The sequence below is a fragment of the Lepidochelys kempii genome, chromosome 10 (genome assembly GCF_965140285.1).
Source record: "Lepidochelys kempii isolate rLepKem1 chromosome 10, rLepKem1.hap1, whole genome shotgun sequence".
In the NCBI taxonomy this organism is placed as follows: Eukaryota; Metazoa; Chordata; order Testudines; family Cheloniidae; genus Lepidochelys; species Lepidochelys kempii.
The window spans coordinates 46564232-46589741 of NC_136389.1; the positions used below are offsets into that span (position 1 = coordinate 46564232).

At 45.3% G+C, this 25510-nt stretch overlaps 1 protein-coding gene across 2 annotated transcripts in view; it reads right to left on the reverse strand.

Annotated features, from left to right (window-relative positions):
- Positions 1-17009, reverse strand: part of LOC140917911 (sodium/nucleoside cotransporter 2) — a 44597-nt gene extending 27588 nt beyond the window's left edge. For both annotated transcript variants that reach the window (XR_012161035.2, XM_073361446.1), the window contains exons 1-5: positions 16920-17009; positions 10336-10421; positions 10179-10261; positions 6649-6740; positions 5883-6072 (exon numbers count right to left, since the gene is read on the reverse strand). Coding sequence is in view for 1 of the 2 variants with exons in the window: in XM_073361446.1 (XP_073217547.1) it covers positions 5883-6072; positions 6649-6740; positions 10179-10261; positions 10336-10404 (434 nt within the window). In the remaining variant the exon portion in view is untranslated. The remainder of the gene's footprint in view (positions 1-5882; positions 6073-6648; positions 6741-10178; positions 10262-10335; positions 10422-16919) is intronic.
- Between the last annotated feature and the right edge of the window lie 8501 nt (positions 17010-25510).

Genomic DNA, 25510 nt, shown 5'->3' on the forward strand with positions numbered 1-25510 from the left:
GTCGGGATTCTTTTTGTTCCTGATATACTTTAAAAACTCCTCATTATCCTTAATTCTGCTGACCATAGATTTTACCTTGTGTCCCTTTGATTCTACTGGAATGGAAAGAGTATTCTCACCACCACATAATGAGACTATATCATGTTTTCCCCCAGATACAAAACAGAAATATTTATTGAACACCTCAGCCTTTTCTGCATTATTATTGATAATTCTACCATTTCCATCTAGTAATGGACCAATATCATTGTCAGGATTCTTTTTGTTCTGAGTATTGTTTTAAAACAACCACTTTCTTATTGTCCTTAACTCTCTGGCCATAGATTTTTCCTTTTGTCTCTTGGCTTCCCTTATCAATTTTCTACATTTCCTCGCTTCTGATTTATACTTATTACCATCAACTTCCCCTTTCTTCCATTTATTTATCTATCTATATTATTTTTTTAGCTGCCTTCATTACCCTTCTAAACTATGTCAGTTTTTTAACCAGTATGGCCTTCTTCAGTGATGGGATTGTGGATTTTTGGGTCTCTAGTAAGGTGGTTTTAAACAATTTCCAATAAGCATTCACCTTTTTCTGGTTAGATTTAAATTTCTCCCAACTGGTTTGGCTCATAATTGTTTCATCAGTGTTGTGAAATTGGCCCTTTTAAAGCACCAGGTATATATATATATTACTTGTTTGGTCTTTATTCTGCTTGCACAATATAAATGTGATCAAGTCATGATCACTCGTCTAAAGTACCGTTAATTTTCAGTTCTGTGATCAGTTCCTCTTTACCTGTCAAGACAAGGTCAAATAAAGAATTCCCCCATGTTGGCTGCAACACTTTTTGAGTTAGGAACCTGGCATGTATAATGTTTAGAAATTCCAAAGGTGTTTTAGTACTGACAGCATGAGACCTCCAGCATATTTCACTCAAACTGAAGTCTGCATGATCACTTGGCTTTTCTTCCTACATATTGAAGATAGGTGGGTAAAGAGATGGTCATTCTGTTCCCTAGTCATTTAGTGGTCTGTAGCAGACACCAACTAATATGCCATCTTGTGCTTTATCTATTAGGACATTGATCCATACATATTCAAAATAATTTCCTTCTGAGTTATCAGTGACTTGGAAATAGGTAATCTCATTTTTGACATAGAGGGCCACTCACCCTCCCCTTTTGCCTATTTTGCTTTTCACATTCCAATCATGGGAATTATCCCAGTAGGTTTGAGCAATACCAACAAAATCAAATTTACGTTCATAAATGAGCAATTCCAATTCTTCTTGTTAGTTACCCAGATTCCTAGCACTGGTATTTAGGTAATCTAAGAATGTCTTCTCTTCATATTCTTTGATCCTTGACTAATTTTGTTCTCAACATCTTGATTCTGTGCTAAATAAGTTCTCATATCTTCCCTCTATTTTAATACCAGTCAACATGTCTTTATGGATAATAGATCTGGTCAAACAAACTAGTCATCATTTTCTGATGAAATCACAAGTTTTGTGAACTACTTACATGCAGTGTTGCCAATTTAGTGATTGTTTGGAAATTTGAATTGAAATTGAAACATGAATACACACTTTAAAAGCATATACAGTGTAGGATAAAATACGTGTATCTGAAAAAGTATCATAGATTTGAAAAGTATGAACATCGACTAGCTTCCTTGTACAGCTGTTTATGACAATGTCAGTGCATTCATTTTGGTGATGTTGGCCAACCTAATAATTTCAAATTATGATTTGTAAGCAAAGTCTAAATGAGCTCTCCCTGACAGCTAGTGATGAGCTGGGGACTGGGGGGGAAAGGCTTCAGGACCAGATTGTATTTACATTCACACCTAATCTACCTAGGTATCCAGCAAACAGAGCTGTGTTGCCCAAGTGATAGATTTTGGCTGGGGTTGGGTTACAAATCACTTGAATGCAGGGGGTGGGGTGGGGGGAGGGTAATGAAATGTTGTTGTTCTTATTGTACGAGTAAAGGGCAGTAGAACTGTACTTAGCCTGTGCTGATGGAGGGCATCGAGAGAGAGAGAGAGAGAGAGAGAGAGGGTGGGGACAGGTGTTTTGCTTAATGGTCTGCCTGAGTCACAAGTACTATTAGACCTGCCCCTCTCCACTGTTTAAAGACAGAGCTCCATAGTCTTTGCTTTGTTAAGTGATCACTACAGCTGAAATCACTGATGATCAGGTCTAAGTGCTTAGACCTGCTGTGGGACAGTGTTTCTGTGGCAGAGACGGCCCAGTCTGCGCTAGCAGCGAGGTTCCCCCACTGAGAGCTCAGCTAAAATCACTGAGAGCTGCTGGAACCTCAAGAGACCAACTCGCAGAGGTCACAGTGGCAGGTGGCAGCAGAAGGTGGCAGCGCAGGGCCATTGGCCACAGAGCGATGGAGTGAACGGTGGCACAACGAACAACAGTGGCCAGAGTGAACAGTGAGCAGCTGGAGGAACGAGCAAGGTGCTTTCTTGCCCCCCTACCTGGGAGATGAACTCATGCGAAAGCACCTCTGAACTCTGAGTCTCCACTGACCAAGGACAACACCGGTGAGTGTTAATGAGGCTGTTAAGAATGTTGGAGACACAACACAGTTCATGCGAACAAACATGGCCGTGGCATCGTACTTTCTATTTAAGCAAGAGATACCACACACTACAAACTGGAGGCCAATGTTAAGTCCATTGTCACTTGTTCATCCTGAAGTTGAACACTGGTTCCGAACAAGACCAGCAAATGCTCACTACCTTTCTGCAAGAAACTCAACTGACTGGCTAGACACATGTGGTGCAACAGTGAAAGACTCAACAGTTGAAAAAGTGAAGAACTCTCCCACCACATTCAAAAAATGTGCATACATCGCTGATGAATGCACCAATGCAAATGGTCATCAAGTATTAAGTCATTGTGTATGTTATCTTGATGTCAGTGGTAGGCCAGTACATGCATTTCTAGATGTTCAAGTCACAGAAGACAGATTGGCTGCATCTGTGACAACCCACATCTTAGAAGAGTTAAATACTTGTCAATGGGATCCCAAACAGAGGGCTGCTTGTGCATTTGATGGAGCTGCAAACTTCTCTGGAAGACATGGTGGAGCACAAGCTTTGCTCAACGAAAAGTGTAGCCCTAATCTCTCCTACACATACTGCAGAGGCCATCTACTCCAACTAACGCTAGTATGAGCTGCAGACTCTTCAAAAGACATTTACAAAGCTATAAATTTAATGTCTTCATTATATTCTTTTTTCAGCAAGAGTCCAAAAAGACTGAATATCTTGGAAAATATAGAAGATATACTGGGACTGAAGTTCAAATTAGTCCAACCTGGGAAAACCCTCTGGCTTTCTCATGAGCGATCCTTGGCTGTTGTCTTAAAATTACTCCAGCCATTATTACTGGCTTTGGAAAGTATCTACCAAGATAGGATGGATCTAAGTAGTGAGGCTGGTGGATTACTTTTGTTACTACGTTCAGAGAAGACTATTGCCATTCTCTCTCTTGTAAGTCTACTGTTGAAACCGCCTGGGTCATTAAACAATGCTGTCATAAATATAAAGGGAAGGGTAAATCCCTTTAAAATCCCTCCTGGCCAGAGGAAAAATCCTCTCACCTGTAAAGGGTTAAGATTCTAAAGGTAATCTCGCTGGCACCTGACCAAAATGACCAATGAGGAGACAAGATACTTTCAAAAGCTGGGAGGAGGGAGAGAAACAAAGGGTCTGTGTCTGTTGGTATGCTGCTTTGCCGGGGATAGAACAGGAATGGAGTCTTAGAACTTTTAGTAAGTAATCTAGCTAGGTATGCGTTAGATTATGATTTCTTTAAATGGCTGAGAAAAGAATTGTGCTGAATAGAATGGCTATTTCTGTCTGTGTGTCTTTTTTGTAACTTAAGGTTTTGCCTAGAGGGATTCTCTATGTTTTGAATCTAATTACCCTGTAAGGTACCTACCATCCTGATTTTACAGGGGTGATTCCTTTACTCCTATTTACTTCTATTTCTATTAAAAGTCTTCTTGTAAGAAAACTGAATGCTTTTTCATTGTTCTCAGATCCAAGGGTTTGGGTCTGTGGTCAGCTATGCAAATTGGTGAGGATTTTTACCAAACCTTTCCAAAAAAGTGGGGTGCAAGGGTTGGGAGGATTTTGGGGGGAAAGACGTGTCCAAACTACATTTCCCAGTAAACCCAGTTAGAGTTTGGTGGTGGCAGTGGTTATTCCAAGGAAAAAAGATAAAATTAATTTGTACCTTGGGGAAGTTTTAACCTAAGCTGGTAAAAGTAAGCTTAGGAGGTTTTCATGCAGGTCCCCACATCTGTACCCTAGAGTTCAGAGTGGGGGAGGAACCTTGACAAATGCCATCCAGGTATCTGCTACAACAGTAGTAGATCTTTGTCCAGAAATAGAAGCTACATTTGGATCAATCAGAGAGTTATGCATTGAAAAAGTACTGGAAGAAGCAAAGACTTCAGTCCAGAAGTTGACTAATGAAGGCATTTATATTGAATCCTTAAGTGAAGGGGACAAGAAGTGTTTGTTAAGACAACTGAAAAAGTACACAGACTTGAGTCTTAAAGACCTACAACAGCGACTTCTAGATTCTACTCAACCTCTATGTAGCTTTCACAGATCCCTGTCCTATAAAACACCGACAGTTGAGTGGAGTGAGGCACTACCAGCAATGGGGCTGCCATGTGCTCAGGACAGAATAGAGAATTTAAACACAGAGTGGAATATCATTCGACAAATGAATGAAGATTTGACTTCAACTTCTTTTTTACCATCACTAGTGGCTTGACCTGATCTTTGTGTTATGTTTCCTGGGCTAAAAGAAGTAGGAATCTCTTGCTACTCCCAGTCACAACAGCTACAGCTGAGCATTCTTTTTCATCATTGAATAGAATTTTGTGTTCTGAAAGAAGTCGCCTTCTGCCTGATCATGTGAATGAACTAATGAGCATATCAATTGAAGGAATGGAAGTACTGGACACACGAGAAGCCACCAAAGATGAATGCATTGCATTCAAGAAGTTCATTAACAGAGTTGTGCAAAATTATAACAAGAAACCAAGAAGGATGTAGATATAGTGCTTCATAGAAGGCTTAAGTAGCCAACTTTAATTTGTGTGATGATTTTAAAATCAAATAAAATGGTCATGAAACATTTTTCAGTTTTTACTATGGTGCCATACAGCCTTCACCCTTCACGGTCTCACACCTCATCAGCCCTGACCCCGCCTCGCTGTAAATTTGAACCCCCACTAATTTCAATTCCTGGAGAAAACACTGACTTGATCACAGTCATTAAGTGCCTACATGGCGACAAGTAGCCTGACCAAAGCCAGTGGGACCACTGGGGTGTCTCAGGGCCACTTGTGTGAGCGAGGGTTGCACAGTAAGGCAGGAAAGTCCAGGGATTACCCATACCGCCCCGAGCACATGGACCAAGGTGAGATGTTTTCTCTTTGAGCGAATACCCCATAGTGGAGATCAGCTTCCATCAAGGAAGAGATGGGAATCGTTTGAAGAGACAACCAAACTGCAGCCCTTCCGATCAGTATGGAGAGGCATAGTTCATGTTATCACAATCCTATTTAGCACACCTGCAGTGGCTGTCAGATCCCTCCCCGGAGAGGCCTCTAGGGCCACGTCTGTCTGGGAATGTGTGCCAGCATGTGTCTGCCAGCTTCAGCACAGCCCCCAGCCCTGGAGTCCAGCGCAGGCCCAGTTAGTACATGCTCCGTGTGTGCACACCAGCCCAGCTCTCCTATGCTCATCAGGCGTGTGTGTGTGCACTGACGTGACGGAGACCCAATGCACCTGGTGAAACATGCAGCCCAGAGGAAAGTTGCTTTCCGGTGGATAATGTGTTTATTGCCAGACTCACCATTTTAGCCATGGCCAGGACTTCAGAAAGCATTTCCAACAGGGGCTCAGAAGCTTCGTCAGCTTGGCTCCACAGTGTTTCTGAATGAAGCCCCAGCCCACGAAGAAGATGACCAGACCAGTGATAACGACCAAGGCAATGGCTCGCTGGAAGTCCAGCCAACAGGCCGTGATGAAATAGGCCAAGTAAGCTGAGGAAAAGCAGGGCAGAGGCAGTGAGTGGCTTCAGGGGCCTGTGGGCAGACTCAGCTCTCACAAACCCTCCTTGGCCTCCAGCTATTCCTCCCCCATCCCTCACCACACAACCTCTACCACTGCAGAGCAATCCCACAGCAGTCAAGTGAGCTAGCTCATGGGCTTGTAGTGACCAGCCATTCCTGGGGGCTGGAGGGACTGACAGGAAGGCAGAAGTAGAGATCTCTGCATGTTCACCAGGAGGGGTAAGGGGGGGAACAGGGTCATGCTGTTCCAGGACTAGAGATGCCTGAACCCCCCGTGAGGAGAAGGTCTGACCAGGAGCAATGGGGTCAGAATGACACAGGCCCACTGTAGCTGGAAAGATATGAGATGAACTGGGCTCAGATGCAACCTTCGTGACAAGGGGTGGACCCCCCCTTGCTTGGGACATGGAAATCCAGACTAGCCCAAGGCCTGGAGAACATGCTGAGGGGATGAGTCCACTTGGCTGAGGAGGGGCTCTTGGTTCTAGTGTCTCTGATTCCCAAGGAGGATCTCCCACATGTTGTGAGAGGGCCCGACAGTCTCACCTGCACACAAGAGGCCCAGGAAAACCTTCCGGAGCACCTTGCTGTGAGCCTTACACACCCTTCTGGCCCACGACACGGGCCGTGCTGCACGCCTGGGGAGATGCAAACAGAGACACCAACGCACATGCAGTGTGCTTGCCGAGCAAAACTCCCCTGATTCAGGAGCCACTTGTGCCCAGCAGGAACTGCAGGATCCGGTGCAGCCTATTCACACCCATGTATCCTAACTGGCCTCCAGCTGTGGACAGTCACACAAACACCTCCAGCCTTCCTGGGATTTGGGGAAAGATGCCTCCGCACTACTGCCCTGCAGTCCAGGGAACAGTGCCCTCCAGAGGCACCGACTCCATGGGGGCTCTGGGGCTGGAGCACCCACAGACAAATAGTGGGTGTTCAGCACCCACCAGCCACCTGCTGATCAGCTGTTACTTCAGCAGGTTGTGCCGATCAGCTGTTTGGTGGCATGTGGGGGGGGGGGGTAGAGAGGAGGCAGGAAGAGGCGGAGCGAGGGTGGGACCTTGGGGGAAGGGGCGGAGTGGGGGCAGGGCCTCAGGGTGGAGCACCTACCCAGAAAAATGAAAGTCGGCGCCTATAGTGCCCTTGACTGCAAGCTCAACAGAGCTCTTCCACTGACTGTGGTTAATATAGCCCTTCACATCCCTCATGGAGAGCCAAGCCCTTGTACAGTGGGTGAGGGACAACTATCATCTGTCTGTGTTCCTCATAAGATAACTGGGCACCTGTACAAGGCCACTGCAGGCAGAGCTCCTTAAAAGAACAAAGTCCCAGCAGCTTTGCCGTACAGCCTCTTGGAAGGAACATGCCAAATCATCTGCTTCTGTGACAGGCATCAACCTGTTGCTGGTAGACCACATTTAGAGATCTATGAGTGCTGCTGTTCCCAGAAAAAAGAGAGATGGCTCTTTAGCTTCTGCAGTGTGGGCGAGCTGTGGAAATACTGCAGTTTGTCAAGGTCGAGGGGCCTGGAATAGGACAAGACACAAAGGGTTATTGTCTCCGATAGCTTGGTGCAGGAGAACAAAAACTCATTTTGGAATTTCAAGGACAGAAAATGTTACCTTTTAAAACTGAACTTCAATATATTGACAGTAGGCTGCTTCAGCCCACAGAAGCTCCCTAGACACAGCCCAGTTAATCGCAGTGCAAGGAGTGGTTGGGAATGAGTGACAGGGGTTGGATCACTTGATGATTACCTGTTCTGGTCGTTTCCGAGAGTGGCCAGTGCCTGGTATGTGTGTGTGGCACACCTGGCACTGGCCACTGTCAGAAGACAGGATACTGGGCTAGATGGATCTTTGGTCTGACCCAGAAGGGCCTTTCTTATAGAATCATAGAATATCAGGGTTGGAAGGGACCTCAGGAGGTCATCTAGACCAGCCCCCTGCTCAAAGCAGGACCAATCCCCAATTTTTGCCCCATATCCCTAAATGGCCCCCCCAAGGATTGAGCTCACAACCCTGGGTTTAGCAGGCTAAAGCTCAAACCACTGAGCTATTCCTCCCCCTCCCATGTTCTTATGCTGAGAGAATGGTAAGTTAAAAATCACAACATTAAAAAATAAATTCAAAAAAATGGAATTTGGGAGGAGGTTGGTGGCCAGGCTGTTGGTGGGAAACCAGGTGTGTATGCCTCTGAAGTGTTCAAATGTATGGTGAGTGAACAGCACATCTATGAGTGGAGTGGGCTGGTGAGCTACCAAGGTAGCCCTGAAAAATACATCCTTCCCCGAAATGTGACTACAGACATGGAGTTCCAGCTACATGAAAAGTTTGCAGCTATCAGCCCCCAGGATTGGGTCAGAATTCATGAACGAATCAACAGGGTGCTGCATTAGCATTCACATGGCTTAGCGTCTCTCCACGGCTTCTGATGCAGCCTGGTAGGATGGCGTGCAAACACCTGGAATGGAACTCCACAGCCATCCCCCTTCTCCCCCTGGCAAATTTCTGAACTGACTTCAAACGCCTCGTTGTATTTGGGATTAATGATTTCGTCACCCATGGAATGCATGGACTACATTTAACAGAAATGGACTACGTATGAAAACAGACATTTGAATCACTTCCCCCTCCCTCCAGCAAAACAATTCAGTCTTTTCAGGCAGCTCATTACACCATGGGGTTGGTACTGAGTGGTGTACATATGGGAAAGGTAATATACGGTTCTTATTTCAACAAAATAGAAAATACTAGCAAAAATGGGCACCTTCCCAGGAGAGATTTCTTTTGACTTGCCTGTTTTACTGCTGGCATTTCCTGGTCTCCATTTGGAATTCCATTGTTGGGGGCAGGAACAGTGAGCTACTAGCAGCTACATGCTGCTATCCAGGGCTTATAAACTTTTGGCATTGGTTCATGGAGTGGAAATCTCTCCCATTCCCATATTAATAAACAGAAAAATGAACCCAGAAACTTACCAGACTCTGGGGCAGCTATCCCTTGTCTGTTTCTGCTGCCAGCTCCGCGGTGGGTTGTTCCTCCAGAGGGCATCAAAAATCTCCTCTGAGTATGGCCCCAGTATGCGCTGCAGCTGTTCCTGTGGCAAAGCCTCCTCTAGGACCAGTTTCATCAGCAGAGTCACTTCATTTGCCTCATTCAGTAATTCCCATGCAGGCTTCTGAGGCCACCGGGGCCTCCTCCCAGCTGACCAGGTCATTGAGCACCACTGGTGGCTCACTGCTCAACACAGTCCTCATCATACTCAAACTCATCATAGGAAGGGCGTGATGCTGGTGAGTTGCCAGAGGTGCAGCTGTAGTCCTGGTTTTCTGGTACTCATTCTTGAGCCCATTCATCTGTTCATCACACTGGTTGCTGGTCGGTAAATTTCCAACACTACCAGCTTCTTTGCTATTTGTTGGTATACGTGGGCATTCCGGTACTCTTACGAAAATCAGTTGTTTTGCAGACCTAGCACCAGAGACTAACCAAGATCTGGCTCTGGCTGTCTCCTGCAACCATGATGCAGTGCACTTTCTGTTTGGTATCCGTTGCAAACACAGACTGCTCTGTGCCCTCCTAAGGTATATTTGCAGCTTGGCCATCAGAATAAAACAAAAGGGTTAACTACAAAGCAGCTGTACTAGAACAAGGGGAGGTGCTTCCGTTTCCCTGGAGTCAATTAATGATTCTTGGGAGAGAGAGGACAAAGGAAGTCGGCCCATAGCATTGTGGGATACTTTTGGCGGACTCCAAGAACCTATGTCCAAGGGGTGCTGCATCTACACTGCAAAATGACAGGCCTTGAACTCTGGGCCCCACCTTGACTCCGGCTCAGACCTTCCGTCTTCAGGGGTCATAGGACCATGGCCCTGAGGCCGAGAGATTTGTGTGTAGACGGAAGAGGGGTTAGAGTTAGAGCCTGAGTCTGAGCCTGGGCTTACCTTGCAGTGTAGACATACCCAAAGTGGTTGTGTGCTAATCTCTGGTTTACTGTTGTGTTTGTAGTGTGTGTGTTTTGGTTAATGGGAGCTATATGGGGAGCAGTGACTCTTCCCGGGGTTACTATACCTCCAGAAGGTGGGGCGTTCGGCCCTCTGCTCTCTGTTCTCAGGAGGTGGATTCTGTGCTCCCTCAGGGAGTCCCTCTTCTTCCTGTAAAACTTCCTGTTAGTCAGTGTTCTCAGAGCAGGTCCAAAGGCCAGTGCAGAAGAGAAGGGAAGATTTACCATGGAGTCGAAAGCCGTGTTCTCCAAGCCCTTCTCCAGGTCACCGAGTGAAATTCTGACATCCTCCATATCTAGATATGCTCCCGCTACAACACAAACTCAGGAATTAGCTGGATGGCCCCGCAACAGTGCATCTTGTGAAGGAATGATGCCATGAGCACCATCTGGTTCCCGAGCTGGGAGGCAATAGCCATTTGCTTCCCAAGAGTGGGGAAACCCTGAGCTGCTTCCTTGTTTTGGACCCAAGGGAGAGAAGCCCAGAGCTCATAGATTTAAGGCCAGAAGGGACCATTTTGATCATCTAGTCTGACCTCCTGTATAGCACGGGCCAGAGAACTTCCTGAAATAATTCCTAGATCAATCTTTTTGAAAAACATCCCATCTTGAGTTAAAAATTGTCAGTGATGGAGAATCCATCATGACCCTTGGTAAGTTGTTCCAATGGTTAACGACTCTCACTGTTAAAATGTACACTGTATTTCCGTCTGAATTTGTCTAGCTTCAGCTTCCAGCCATTGGCTCATGTTTGACCTTTGTCTGCTGAACTGAAGAGCTGATTATTAAATATTTGTTCCCCATGTAGGTACTTATGGACTTTGATCAACTCACCCCTTAACCTTCTCTTTGTTAAGCTAAATAGATTGACCTCTTTGAGTCTATCACTAGAAGGCAGGTTTTCCAATCATTTAATCATTCTTGTGGCTCATCTCTGAACCCCTCTCCATTTTATCCACCTCCTCCTGGAATTGTGGGCACCAGATCTGGGCACCAGATCCCAGCACAAGTAGCACCAGTACCAAATACAGAGGCAAAATAATCTACTACTTGACATTCCCCTGTTTATGCACCCTAAGATCCCATTGGCTCTTTTGACAATATCATCACACTAGGAGCTCATGTTCAGCTGATTATCCACCATGACCCCAAATCTTTTTCAGGGTCTCTGCTTCCCAGGATAAAGTCCCCATCCTGTACGTATGGCCTGTATTCTTTGTCCCTAGGTGTGTCCATTTATATTTATCCATCTGGTTCCTGAGCTGGGAAAGTGAGACCCTATGCACCCCTTTATTCACACCCTGCACACTAGTGTAATGATAACTGTATAAAATACGCCTTTTGAGCTATCATTTGAAAACTATTAATGTACTGGTGAATAATATCATTGTAAAATATATGTAACAACGTTTAGACACAACAAATCTTGCATCTTGGAGGGGATTAGACTACATGACCCTTGTAGTCCCTTCTAACCCTATGGTTCTATATGTGAAGTTATAAATTCTCTCAGTGTGATGTAACTGGAACATATCTAAAGCCAGGTAGCCTAGCCTAGCCTAGCCTAGGTAAAGGGAATAAACAGGTTTATCCTAGACAAAAGAATGTGGGTTTACCCTAATGTATATTTTAGCAATAAACAAAGACATCAAGCTAAACCAGTGGGGATATTCTGAGTCTGAAGTCAAGAGACAGAGAATTAATATGGCTCCTGCACCCCAGAGAGACACAGGAGACTGAATCCCCAGGAGACCTTCCTGCCTTTTAGGACAAAGACAATTCCTTTGGGGATATAAGGGACAGAGAGAGATCTATCTTTAGCCTCCACCTGAGGAGACAAAGGAACCAGGCACTTTGTGCTCCGTGTATGGGGTCCTGGCCAGAGGGTCTGATCAGCCATGCTGGTGATGGTGAGAAAATTACCTAGAGCAAAATCTGTCGCTTGTTAAGTTAGGTCTCAGTCATCAAAAAGTGTATTTTTACTTGTCTTTGATTGTAACCCATTCTACCTTCAGTCCCTCCTGCATGGTATCATTTAACCTATGTCCTTTTGTTAATAAACATGCTCTATTTTGACTATAATCCAACTCCGTGCTGTGTTTGAATTGAAATGATTGTTCACTCCAGTTAAAGGAGACCAGGGAGAGGCTGTTGTGTTCTAGGCAGACTGCTGGGTCAGAGCACTGAACAAGGGAGGCACAGCACATGGACAGTCAGGGAACTACATGCTTGTCTGCTGGCTGTTGGTGTCCGGGCTGTGAGCCACAGTGGGAGAGCATTTACGGCACTCAGGGTTACAGGGAAGGGGGTGACACAAGCTCACACTGGTCTGGGTTGAACCCCAGTGTGTTGCAGAGGGGAAGCTGGGATCTCTTTCCTGGTTCTGTATCAGGCTCCAGGAGACGCCAGGAGCAGCTTTGTTATTCTAGGCCTGAGAGAGGAGTTGTCCTGAATTTCTCTCCTGTCAAGAGAAGCACTGAGTTTGTTCCTCCACCAATAAAGTTAATGGAAGAGCTGCCAGTGAGCTCAGAGTTGCAAGGCTGGCTCATTTGCTCTCTTCCTCTTCTTTGCCTAAGAGCTCTCTTCCTCACCTCTCTACCCCGACAAGGCGGGAGCCCTGAGCAGTCTTCCTGTTTCCAACTGGAGTGGGGGAAAGCCCCACATTCCTGCCTGCCCCAGAACTTCCTCACAGGGGACCAGGAGGCAAACAGACAGTCACTGTTAATAAAGTACGTTCAGCCCTTTCCTGAACTCATTTCCTGGGCCCTACCCCCCGATAAAAACGATATTCAGCTGGTTGAGAATAAAAATAAGTGCCGGGCTAATCCCCAAAACAAGCATAGCAAACCCCAGAAATTCAGAGCCAAGGTTACACTTAGAAGAAACCCAAGCATGTGACAGTGTGGAAACACACAGCTAAGGCTCCCAGACATCCATAATTCTGCCCCGTAGTGACTCCATGCTGTAACAACTCTGTTATGACTGGTGCAGAACAGAATTTGTGGTCCCAGATTAGATTAAATTTGAATAGCTCCGCCCCCTGGAAATTGAGTCATCTTCCTAGGGCTCTGACATTGGCGTTGTTAGCCAGGGGCTCAATGGTGACCAGGGCCCACACAATGGGCTGGGGGCAGGTGCCTTCCCCCCACCCCCACAGCACTCACACAGTGCAGCTGACCCCAAAAGCTCAGTTGTCATCAGTCAGGTCCAACAATCCTAGAACTAGCCCCCAAACAGTGAGATTTTTCTACCAGGTTATAACATGGCTTGGTCTGCTTTAGATTACTGACCTCCCCCTATGCCCCCCCCAACCTAGTGCATGTGGGGCAGCTGCAGTGCACCAACAGGCCTAACATACAGATAGAGGGATCTGACCCCGCTGCATGGGCCCTGGCTGAGCCTCCAGCTTCCCAAGCCCAGCCTTGGAAACAACTCATACTGTGTGGAACCCAGCCCCGCCCCGTGCCATCCATTGTCAGTCTCAGCTCTGTCCCTCCCTACTCACTCATCCATTGCCACCCCATCCCAACCCCTTCCCACCCAGCCATCCAATCACCCTACACCTGTCCCACCCCTCCATGTCCCACAGCCATCCATTGCCACCCCATCCCGGACCCACCTTGCCCAGGCCCACACCTGCCCCCTCCCCACACAGCCACCCATTGTGCCCCCCTGAATCTCCCAGTGATCTTCATCCCCCACCACAAGATCCAGGGAGGGGGAACTTGTAGCAGGATCCTCTTTTCTCTCCCTGGCAGACCACAGGGGCAGCTCCTTCCCCATCCTGGGTGCTGCAGCCAGGAAGAGGAGTGGGGGACAGCACGAAGCAGACAGACCCATGGCTCACAGGAGGGGAGGGAAAGCAGGGAGCAGAATGACTAGTACACACTCTATCTCCCTGCCATGTCAGCTGGACGTTGATCCCCAGCAAGATAATGGAGTGGCTGTTATGGGACTCAGTTAATAATGACGTAAAGGAGGGTAATGTAGTTAATGCAAATCAACATGGGTTTATGGAAGATAGGGCCTGTCAAACTAACGTGATATCTTTTTTTCATGAGATTACAAGTTTGGTAGCTAAGGATAATAGTCTGGATGTAATAGACTTCTGCCAGGCATTTGAATGCATGGTATTTTGATTAAAAAACTAGGACAATATAAAATTAACATGGCACACATAAAATGGATAAAAAACTGGCTAACTGGTAGCCTCAAAATGTAATTTAAATGGGGAATCCTCATTGAGCATATGTGTGTCCAGTGAGATCCTGCAGGGATCAGTTCCTGGCCCTACGCTATGTAACATTGTTATCAATGACTTGGAAGAAAACAAAATTATCACAAATTGGGGAGTGGTAAATAATGAAGAGGACAGGTCAACGATACAGAGCAATCTGGATCACTTGGTAAATTGGGCACAAGCAAATAATACGTCTTTAATACAGTTACATGTAAGTGTATACATCTAGGAACAAAGAATACAGGCAACACTTACAGGATGGGGGACTCTATCCTGGAAAGCAGGGACTCTGAAAAAGATCTGGGCTTGTGGTGGATAATCAGCTGAACATGAGCTCCTCGTGTGACGCTGTGGCCAAAAGAGCTAATGTGCTTCTGGGATGCATAAACAGGGGAATCTTGAGTAGGAGGAGAGAGGTTATTGTGCCTCTCTGTTTGGCACTGGTGGGACCACTGCTGGAATCCTGTGTCCAGTTCTGGTGCCCACAGTTCAAGAAGGATGTTGATTAAATGAAGAGGGTTCACAGAAGAGCCACAAGAATGCTTAACGGATTAGAAAGCCTGCTCTATAGTAATAGACTAAAAGAGCCCAATCTATTTAATTTAACAAAGAGAAGGTTAAGGGGTGACTAGATTACAGGCTATAAGTACCTACATGGGGAACAAATATTTACTGATGGGCTCTTCAGTATAGAAATGAAAGATCTAAAACCATCCAATGACTTGAAGTTGAAGATAGACCAATTCAGACTGTAAATAAGATGTATATTTTTAACAGTGAGGGTAATTAACCACTGGATCAACTTGCCAAGGGTCATTGTGCATTCTCCATCACTGGCAATTTTTAAATCAAGACTGGGCTTTTCCTAAAAGCTCCGCTCTAGGAATTATTTTGAGGAAGTTCTCTGGCTTGTGTTATACAGGAGCTCAGGCTAGATTAGTGGTCCCCAAACTGTGTGCGCGCCCCACTAGGATGTCATAGAGGAATGTTTGGGGGGGTGCACACTGGGGCCCAGGCCAGCCCCCGCGGAGGGTGGGGAGGGAGCACCACACTTCCAACCATGCTCCTCGCCCAGACCAGCTCCACCCCTCACCCATCAACCCCGTTCAGCCCCCAGTCCTGCTCTGCCTTCAGGCCAGATCCGCCTCCAGCTCCACCCTACCCCCTGCTCCAACCCCAGCCCAGCTCTGCCCTCATTCCCTCTCTGCTCTCGGTCCAGCTCTGCCTCTAGCCCCAGCTCCTCCCCCATCCCCAGTTCCTCCCCCAGCTCCGCCATTGAGGAAGCCTTGGCTGTGCAGTTTTGGAGGAGGAGCACAGACAGATTCTGTTACTGGTAGGGGGTGGGCATGACTGGAAAAGTTTGCACACCACTAGACCAGATGATTACTATTGTCCCTTGTGGCCTTGGAATCCAAGAAATGGCAAAAGCTAGCAACCCTGCTGACTAATGCACATGTGCACTCCCTTATACTTTGCCCGGTGATTACACTTTGCCTGGTGATTCTGTCCCCTGGACTGCCTACAGCCTTGCCAGACACAATGTGTGCAGCCCCTGACACACTGCTAAGTGCCTTTATCCCCACTGCACAGTGCCACCCAGAGGATTCAGGGGGCCTGGGGCAAAGCAATTTCGGGGGCCCCTTCCATAAAAAAAAGTTAGTTTTGCCTCCCCAAGCGGTGAAGAAAAAACAAAGAAAAACCCAAGTCATGCCGCCGAAGAAAGAAGAGGACAGGAGGACCTGCCGCCGAATTGCCGCAGAAGACTGAAACGAAGCAATTGAGCTGCCGCCGAAGTGCCGCCGCTGAGGAAGACAGGGACTGAAAGACCCGCTGCTGAATTGCCGCCGAAATTGCCCCCGCCCTGTCTGCGGGGCCTGGGGCAAATTGCCCCACTTGCGCCGCCCCCCCCCCCCCCCACGGGCGGCCCTGCCACTGCATAGAACAGCATGACAAAGGGCCTGTCCCAGGGTCATACAGGGGGAAAACAGGACTAGAGCCCAATCTCTGAACCTAGCTTTTTGCCTTCTCCTGCAGGCTGTCCCAATGCCACCATGCACAGAAGATGCAGCCTTGCCTACCCCACTGCATAATGACCCCTTCTGAATTTGAGTGAATGAGCTTCCAAAGGGGTGGTGTCCATATGGAATGAGACGCCAGATAATTAAGAAAATTTGGGTTCTTCCTGAAGTTTATCAGTGCTGTTTGTCCTGAAAAACCTCAAGTTCATCCAAAATTCCTTTCAAATGTAGGCAAACCCAGAGAATGGCACATTCTGTACTGTCAGCCTAACCCATAAGAGTCCACTAAATTCAAACCAAGCCCTGTCCTCACAATATCACCAACCCAGAGCCTCCACATCCTCTGTCCCCTGCCCTGGTGCTGACCTTTCCTATTGTGCCTTCAGCCTGGCCATCTGCTCTAATCCTCACCCTTCCCATTCGCTTCTCTCTCCCATTTTCCTCCCCATTCCTCTAGCAGCACTAGAGCCCTGCCCCATGATCCTCAGCCCTGGTGGCCCCATTCACCATTGGCTCCAGCCCCATGCAGACCCCATTAGCGAGTGACTCACGACAGACACCTGGTCCTTCTTGTGAGGGTTGAATACCAATTCCCTGGCTCTCTTGTGCTCACAGAAATCTCCTTCCCATTTCTTTATGCCACAGGCTGACAAGGAAGTAGGTTATCAATTAACAGAAGAGTCCAAGGAATTGGACTCCGTCTTCCCAGGTTATTGGGTACCATACATGTCTACGCCTCACTGCACGCTCCTCCAGCTAAACTCCTAATGATTGTGGCAACCAGTAAACACAGGAAGATAAAGCTCAGACCCAAGAATCTTAGTGGGTAGTCCTGTCCCTTCCACCTTGCCCTGTGAAACACCATTGTTAGTAAATATTAACTCTCTTAGTCCCCTTTTCCTTTTTGTATGTTAAATTCATTCACATAGTAATAATTCTCCAAAAAATCTTTATGGATCTGAGCTGTGTCTAATTATCCTCAGCATTTTCAGGTCCATGGAAATCTAGGTGTCCAGGGAAAAGACATCCTCAAACTACTAAAAGAGTCTACAGAAGTATGTAATTAACAAAACTGTGTGATTGATAACGGATAATTATCAGATGTTTTCTGTAATGGATGAAATAATGACCCATTGAAATATGTTTCTAAGTCATTAAAAACAGCCAGTTTCTACAGTGTTAGAAACCAGATTAGAGATTCCTTTTTACTCATCAGTCAGGCAAACTGAGCACCATAAAAGAAATTCCATCAGTAATTTCAAAAACAGAACACATGGTGAAATTAATCATGAGAAACAATTTTCCCTCCAAAAAGGAGTTTCTCTGTGTCATACCCTATAAAAGACAAAAGGTGTGAAAATTAGGTTGGGGAGTGAAAACTGGGAGAGACATAGAGGCCAGCTCTTTACCTGATACCAAGGCTGGTAATGTATCTATTCCTTTTGTATTTCGTATAGTGCTGTACTGATCTCTGATTGACAATCTTTGATTAAATAATTCTACTGGAGCCTATTTGCCAGACTTGAATCATTATTAAATTCAAACATGCAACACCACCGTGACCCTGCTGATTCAGCCCCATCTGTCCCTGTGGAATGCTTTCTCAGAACCAGGAGCCACAGTCTTACCCCTCTCCCTCAGCCAGACACAGTTCTGCTGGAGCTTAAACTGCCTGTCAACTCCCTGCCACACCAGTCTGTCCACCTCCCCAGTACACTCCTCAAGACTCTGCCAGTCTTAACTTTGCCTTGCAGGTAACAGTCGGTGCATCCCAGTTCCCAACCCCCCTGGAAGTGCATTCCCCTGCAGCATCCAGGCCCCTCACTGGATGCCCACAGAAATACCACGTCCACTGTCTCCAAAAAGACAGTGCAGACACCAGCTTATCAGTTCAGCTGAAGACCCACACATTACTTTAATACGGAGCACTGAGATAATTTTATGGCAAAACCAAAAATAAGTTTATTAATCAAGAACAGAGCTGGAAGTGATTCTAAGCAAGGATAATAGAAACAGGAAGTGGTCACAAATAAAACAAAATAAAACCTGCTTTCTAGTGTCTAAAACTTAGCAAATGACAATCCTGGTCTCAGGCAATTTCTCACCTGCTGTCAGTTCTCAGTTGTCCCTAACCCACATGGCTGAGGGATCCACCTTTCACAGATTCCAGGAGCTCTGGCCCCTTTGTTCCTTAAGTGATGGGTAACTAAGGGATTCTCTCCCCTTCTGCTTATAGTCCAGTAATATATTGAAAAAATATATTTTGAAGTGCATCCACAAATAAGGTTTTTCTCCCCTGCTGTTTGTGCTTCAGGAAGCTGACGCCATGTTGTTTGTTCATCCTCCTGATACCTTGTTCTTCTGTTGACCTAAAATGCAAATGAAGCATCCTTTGTGCTGGTTTGACGATGTTTGATGCACAACAGTTTCCAAGGCAGACAGGTAAGTCCACATTCCTTTGCCTTGGGCAAACTTGTTAATCAATTCCGCCTCCAACACATATTTTAGGAACATATTCCCAGAGAGGGGCATGCCATCTGTGCATGCAACCCATGCTGCAGAAAAAACAGGGGGCCCATGGGCAGATTCCATCCAGCCTCTGAATGAGCATAGAGCATGCCATTTTAAAATGATGTCCTCTGAACAGCATGACCCCATACACACCATATGGAAGAAGCCATTTTGTGGAATGTCAGGCATGCAAATGTGTAATTGAATACACAAGACAGGGGTGCCATAACAGGGGGAGCCAGAGGGCCATGGCCCCGTCACTTTTTAATGGCCATAAGGGGAAGTGATGGAGGAGAGGAGGTGGAGAGGAGCGAGCGGGGGGCAGGGCCTCAGGGGAAGAGGCGGGGTGGGACCTCAGGAGGAATAGGCTGTGTGTAGGGGCAGAGGCTTGGGGAGAAGGAGCAGTGTGAGGACGGGGCCTCAGGGGGATGGGCGGTGCAAGGGTGGGGCTTGGGGAGAAGGGGCAGTGCAAGGGTGGGGTCTTGGGGAGAAAGGGCAGTGCAGGGAGGCGGGGCCACAATTCAGGCACTAGTGCCTCCCCCCCCCCCCAGTTTCAGGGAGATTCTGCTGTTCCTGACACAAGGGATGCACTGGAGGGAGGGACCAAGGTAAGCAGCAGTCAGTCAGTGGTGACCAGGTTCCTCTAAATTTGTATGCAGGAGAAACTGGAAATTCATGGAGCACACTATAGAGAAATTATATGCACTCTATAACTGCCCTTTTTAAAAAAAGCCCTTAGATAATTACACACAAAATTAATTTGAAACTGGACATTTTCAAAAATAAGAAATCTATTTAAATATTTAAGGCACTTAAAAACAAAATGTCCCCCTACTGTTTCTACTTTATTAGCACTCCTGACTCTTTCTGTTTTGAAGTGTATCCATGAAAATTGCCTTTTTTTATATGCTTCTCTTTCATATGTTTTCTGTTCTGTGCCATATACTCTTTCACCAGCCACTGCTTCGCAAAACAATATTTTTTTGTAAGAGCTTCAGGCAGAGATTAAAGTTTACATATGGGTTGCTGTTTAAAGCTCAATTTGGAATAATGAATGTCTCATTAATGGCAAAACAAAAGAGTGGAAAAGCAAAGAGAATATTAAATATGGCCAGGCAGGGGATGGTGGTAATCACTGTTACCTGTGTTTTCATCACGGGTGCTGTCCTACAGCTGAGACAACCCAAAGAGAACTCCTATTGCAAGTGTAGAATTGAATGAATACACCAGGCATTCAAGTGTACGATTAAATTGTCCCTGGTAGAACAGAGCTAATGGTGCAAAGTCTTCATCAGGGTGGAAAGTTTAGTGAATTTTTTTTCATTCATTTAGTGCAAGAGACTATGCAAAAGAACCCCAGAAATTATAAGAAATAGAAGGCCAAAACCAAAACTGCAATTAGTGAGTTCTTCCAGAAAAACAGGAAACGAGTTGAAAATCGTATTTCAGAGGTGTACAAATGTGTATGGATTTATGGGTGGGCAGAAACAAACAAGCTATACTGCTGGCCCTCTCTGCCTTTTGTCAGTGAAAAGTACATGTGGAATAAGGCAGGATACAATGACCAAAGCAACCCACACAATGCCTGCAGACATCACAAAACTAGCCAACATCACCTAACAGCCCATATACAGCTATGAGCATTTGGATAAGATTGTACTGATATTCAGTTAGATGAGCAACAGAATTGCTGTGAGACAACACAATGGAAATTTTTGTCAGAATCGGACCATTTTGCAAGGAGAAATATTTATGGTATGTCATCTCAGAGAATAAGACCTGGGGTTTCATAGACATTAACAAGTCAGATGATGATTCCCTGAACTGGGAAAACTATGTAGATACCTTAGAATTAGTCAGTGAGTTTGATCTTTTATTTGGAAACTGCTACCTTTTTTGTCCTGGCACACGGAATAGAATTCAGAATGACCTCACTGAAGCAGTAAGTAATTTCCAACTTAATGCCATTGCCAAAGAAACTGAGGAAGCATCATTTGTTGCAATTTTACTTGACGAAACCTCAGATATTCAATTAGTCTCAGCTTTCAACTGTACTGCTGTCATAAATATAAAGGGAAGGGTAAACCTCTTTAAAATCCCTCCTGGCCAGAGGAAAAATCCTCTCACCTGTAAAGGGTTAAGATGCTAAAGGTAACCTCACTGGCACCTGACCAAAATGACCAATGAGGAGACAAGATACTTTCAAAAGCTGGGAGGAGGGAGAGAAACAAAGGGTCTGTGTCTGTCTGTATGCTGCTTTTGCCGGGGACAGAATAGGAATGGAGTCTTAGAACTTTTAGTAAGTAATCTAGCTAGGTATGTGTTAGATTATGATTTCTTTAAATGGCTGAGAAAAGAACTGTGCTGAATAGAATAACTATTCCTGTTTGTGTGTCTTTTTTGTAACTTAAGGTTTTGCCTGGAGGGATTCTCTATGTTTTGAATCTAATTACCCTGTAAGGTATCTACCATCCTGATTTTACAGAGGTGATTTCTTTACTTCTATTGAAAGTCTTCTTGTAAGAAAACTGAATGCTTTTTCATTGTTCTCAGATCCAATGGTTTGGGTCTATGGTCACCTATGCAAATTGGTGAGGATTTTTACCAAACCTTTCCCAGGAAGTGCGGTGCAAGGGTTGGGAGGATTTTGGGGGGAAAGACGTGTCCAAACTACGTTTCCCAGTAAACCCAGTTAGAGTTTGGTGGTGGCAGTGGAGATCCAGGGACAAAGGATAAAATTAATTTGTACCTTGGGGAAGTTTTAACCTAAGCTGGTGAAAGTAAGCTTAGGAGGTTTTCAGGCAGGTCCCCACATCTGTACCCTAGAGTTCAGAGTGGGGGAGGAACCTTGACAACTGCATTACATGACCAAGAATGGTGCTGGGGCAGAATGCTTCATTGGTTTTACTGATGTTAGTAACAATCAAATTGCTGCTGGCCTTTACTCAGACTGTTGAAACACTGTGCCAGAAGTTTAAATTCAGTGACAAGTTGTAGATCAGACATACAACGGTGCAGCTGTAATAGCAGGCAACGTGAGTGGGCTTCAGAAATGTGTTAGTGAAAAGTTCCCCCTTGCAATTTTTGTTCATTGCTCTGCTTGTGTTTTAAATTTTGTCCTCAGTTTTGCCGCAAATCTGAGAATGTCAAATTTTCTTCAGAAATTTAGAAGGAATACCTGCGTTTTTCTCGCTATCTCCAAAACAGGCTGAACTTCTAAACACAGTTAAATGCTTTCTTGTTGTACCACAAGAGGGGAATTTTCATTCAAGGCTTGTACAAACTGTGAAGCAGAGCAGAGAAGCTCTGATCAAACTCTTCAAAAGTGTGGTGCAAAACTCAGCAGATTGAGGTGCTTAGTCTTTCTCCTCAGCCAAGGGTTTTCTGACCATGCTTGATGCTTTTCAGTTTGTGTTTCTCCTTTGTCTCTACAGTGACATATTTGAAGTGGCAGAAGTGTTGTTTGATGTTCTTTAAACCAAGATGTATGATATTGGGTTTTTTATTCAGCAGATTGGTGAGACATTAGAGCGAATTTTTTTTATTCCTTTTTGGGAGGGGAGGGATAAGTTCAGTGGTTTGAGCTTTGGCCTGCTAAACCCAGGGTTGTGAGTTCAATCCTTGAGGGCACCATTTAGGGATCTGGGGCAAAATTTGGGGATTGGTCCAGCTTTGAGCAGGTGGTTGGACTAGATGACCTCCTGAGGTCCCTTCCAACCTTGATAGTCTATGATTCTATGAATTCACCGAATGTGATAAACATTTGATGAGTTTTGGAAAACGGTGGTAGAGGTAGGGGCACATGAACCACAGGAAAAAAGAGCAAGAGAAGGCCAGGCAACATAAAAATGTCTCTTTTTGAGGTTATTGACAATATCAGCTGTCAGTAAAATTTGAAAGTGGAGAGAAACTTGAATTTGTCCAGTTGCTGAATCCGAAAAGATTCAAGGACTTCTAGATGCATTTCTAGATAGTCTCAAATCTCTCGAAGCATCTTATCTGAATATTTTTTACATTAATTGGTTGTGTTCTGAACTGTGTGCTGTGTACAACTCAGAACAGCTGCAAGGGAAGGTGCGTTTGCCTTGTATAGAACTATTCACATGCTAGATTTATATTCTTGAGGGTCTAAGGTCAACAAGTCAGCTGGCGTAATTCTGACTATTCCCTATGCTCTGGCCATGGTGAGAAAGTCTTTTTCAACTGTAAAGTGCATTAAGACATTCACATGCAACACCAGTATGGCCAGTGCCTGTCCAACTTGGCTTTAGTGACCAGCAAAAAGGAACCACTTAAGTATCTGCTCAGCTTACAAGATTTTAACGGCTTGGTCACCGGGGAGTTTCTTAAAAATGGATTTTCAATTTCAGTAGAAAAGTGAGGTAATCATGTATTTGTATAGTCTCAGCTTTCATTATATTTGACGATTAGTATTTGCCAAAATGAATGTATTCGGTTTATTAATTGCAAAGTGTACATTTAGGAAAAAAATATTTTCATCTATCTAAAAATGTCACCACATGCCAATGTTTCTGACACACCATGATAGTACTTTACACCCCATCCATACGTACATCAGGGAATGATATTAATGACTGGTTTGTCGCCAGCTTGGATTTGACACTTCACATGACAGGCTTTCCAGATAAATACCGTGACAGCAATGTGTTAGGTGCAGTGAGTGCCTCAGACCTGCTAGAGGTTGCTGATACCTGGCAGTGACCCCTTTGTCAATGGGCATTAAAGGGGTTTTAGGATCACATCATGTCATCCCCATCACTCTAGTGCCTGAGTTCCTCCTTAAGTTTCCACAAATCTAAATTTCCTTCTGTCAAGGTTCCTTCCCCACTCTGAACTCTAGGGTACAGATGTGGGGACCTGCCTGAAAACCTCCTAAGCTTACTTTGACCAGCTTAGGTTAAAACTTCCCCAAGGTACAAATTAATTTTACCCTTTGCCCTTGGATTTCCACTGCCACCACCAAACTTTATCTGGGTTCCTGAAAAAATGGAGTTTGGACACGTCTTTCCCCCCCAGAATCCTCCCAACCCTTGCACCCCACTTCCTGGGGAAGGTTTAGTAAAAATCCTCACCAATTTGCATAGGTGACCACAGACCCAAACCCTTGGATCTTAGAACAATGAAAAAGCATTCAGTTTCCTCACAAGAAGACTTTTAATAGAAGTAAAAAGAAAAGAATCACCTCTGTAAAATCAGGATGGTAGATACCTTACAGGGTAATTAGATTCAAAACTTAGGCAAAACCTTAAGTTACAAAAAAGACACACAGACAGGAATAGTTATTCTATTCAGCACAATTCTTTTCTCAGCCATTTAAAGAAATCATAATCTAACACATACCTAGCTAGATTACTTACTAAGTTCTAAGACTCCATTCCTGTTCTGTCTCCAGCAAAAGCATCACACAGACAGACACAGACCTCTTGTTTTTCTCCCTCCTCCAAGCTTTTGAAAGTATCTTGTCTCCTCACTGGTCATTTTGGTCAGGTGCCAGCGAGGTTACCTTTAGCATCTTAACCCTTTACAGGTGAGAGGATTTTTCCTCTGGCCAGGAGGGATTTTAAAGGGGTTTACCCTTCCCTTTATATTTGACACCTTCCCTACCCCTTACTTAGCTGGGGCGAGGCTATTTTACTTTCATTTAGTATTTTTTTTCTTCTTTCCCCTGTTTTCCCCATGCCTTTCTGTCCTACTCCTCCCTCCCTGCTCCCTCTTACCTTCACCTCTTTCTCCTTGGCCACCATCTCTCTTGCTGGGTTTCGTCACGGCTGTAGGGCTGCGCTTAGTGAAAGAAGTGGGGAGAACTAGGGTTGAGGTGTCTCCTTAGATGTCTGGGACCAGTGCCTGGTGAGTGCTGGGGCTGGTCTACACCCAATTTTTGTATCACATTAACTTTATTGGTTTGAAACCAATATAGCTATACTGGTACAGCCCCTAGTGTGGGTGCAGTTATGCTGCAATAAAGGGGCTTATATTAGTATAAATTATGCCTGATTATTAAGGCACTTTTATAGAAGTACAACTGTGTCCACACCAGGGCTTGCACTGATTAAACTACTTTGATTTAAAAAAAAATCACACCTCTAGCTGAAATAGTTAAATCAGTACAAAACTTGTGTGGACGGCTGGCACTGGTGATTCAGGATGAGACTTTAAATCTGAGTTGGTGTTCTATGACAAGCCTTTGAAATGAGGGCTATGAACCTAAACCTGAGGGGGAGATTGGAAAGGGAGGGGTCTTTTCTGAGAGCTGCATGAGATTCAGTAAATTAGAGCCCAGGAAAGGGAGAATATTTTTTTCAAAGAGCTTGGCGGTGAGTGGATGATTTATCATAGAATTTTAGGACTGGAAGGAACCTCAAGAGCTCATCTAGACCTGTCCCCTGCACTCATGGCAGGACTATGTATTATCTAGACCATCCCTGGCAGGTGTTTGCCCAACCTGCTCTTAAAAATCTCCAATGATGGAGATTCCACAACCTCCCTAGGCAATTTACTTCAGTGCTTAAAAACCCTGTCAGTTAGGAAGTTTTTCTTAATGTCCAGCCTCAATCGCCCTTGCTGCAATTTAAGCCCATTGCTTCTTGTCCTATCCTCCGGGGTTAAGGAA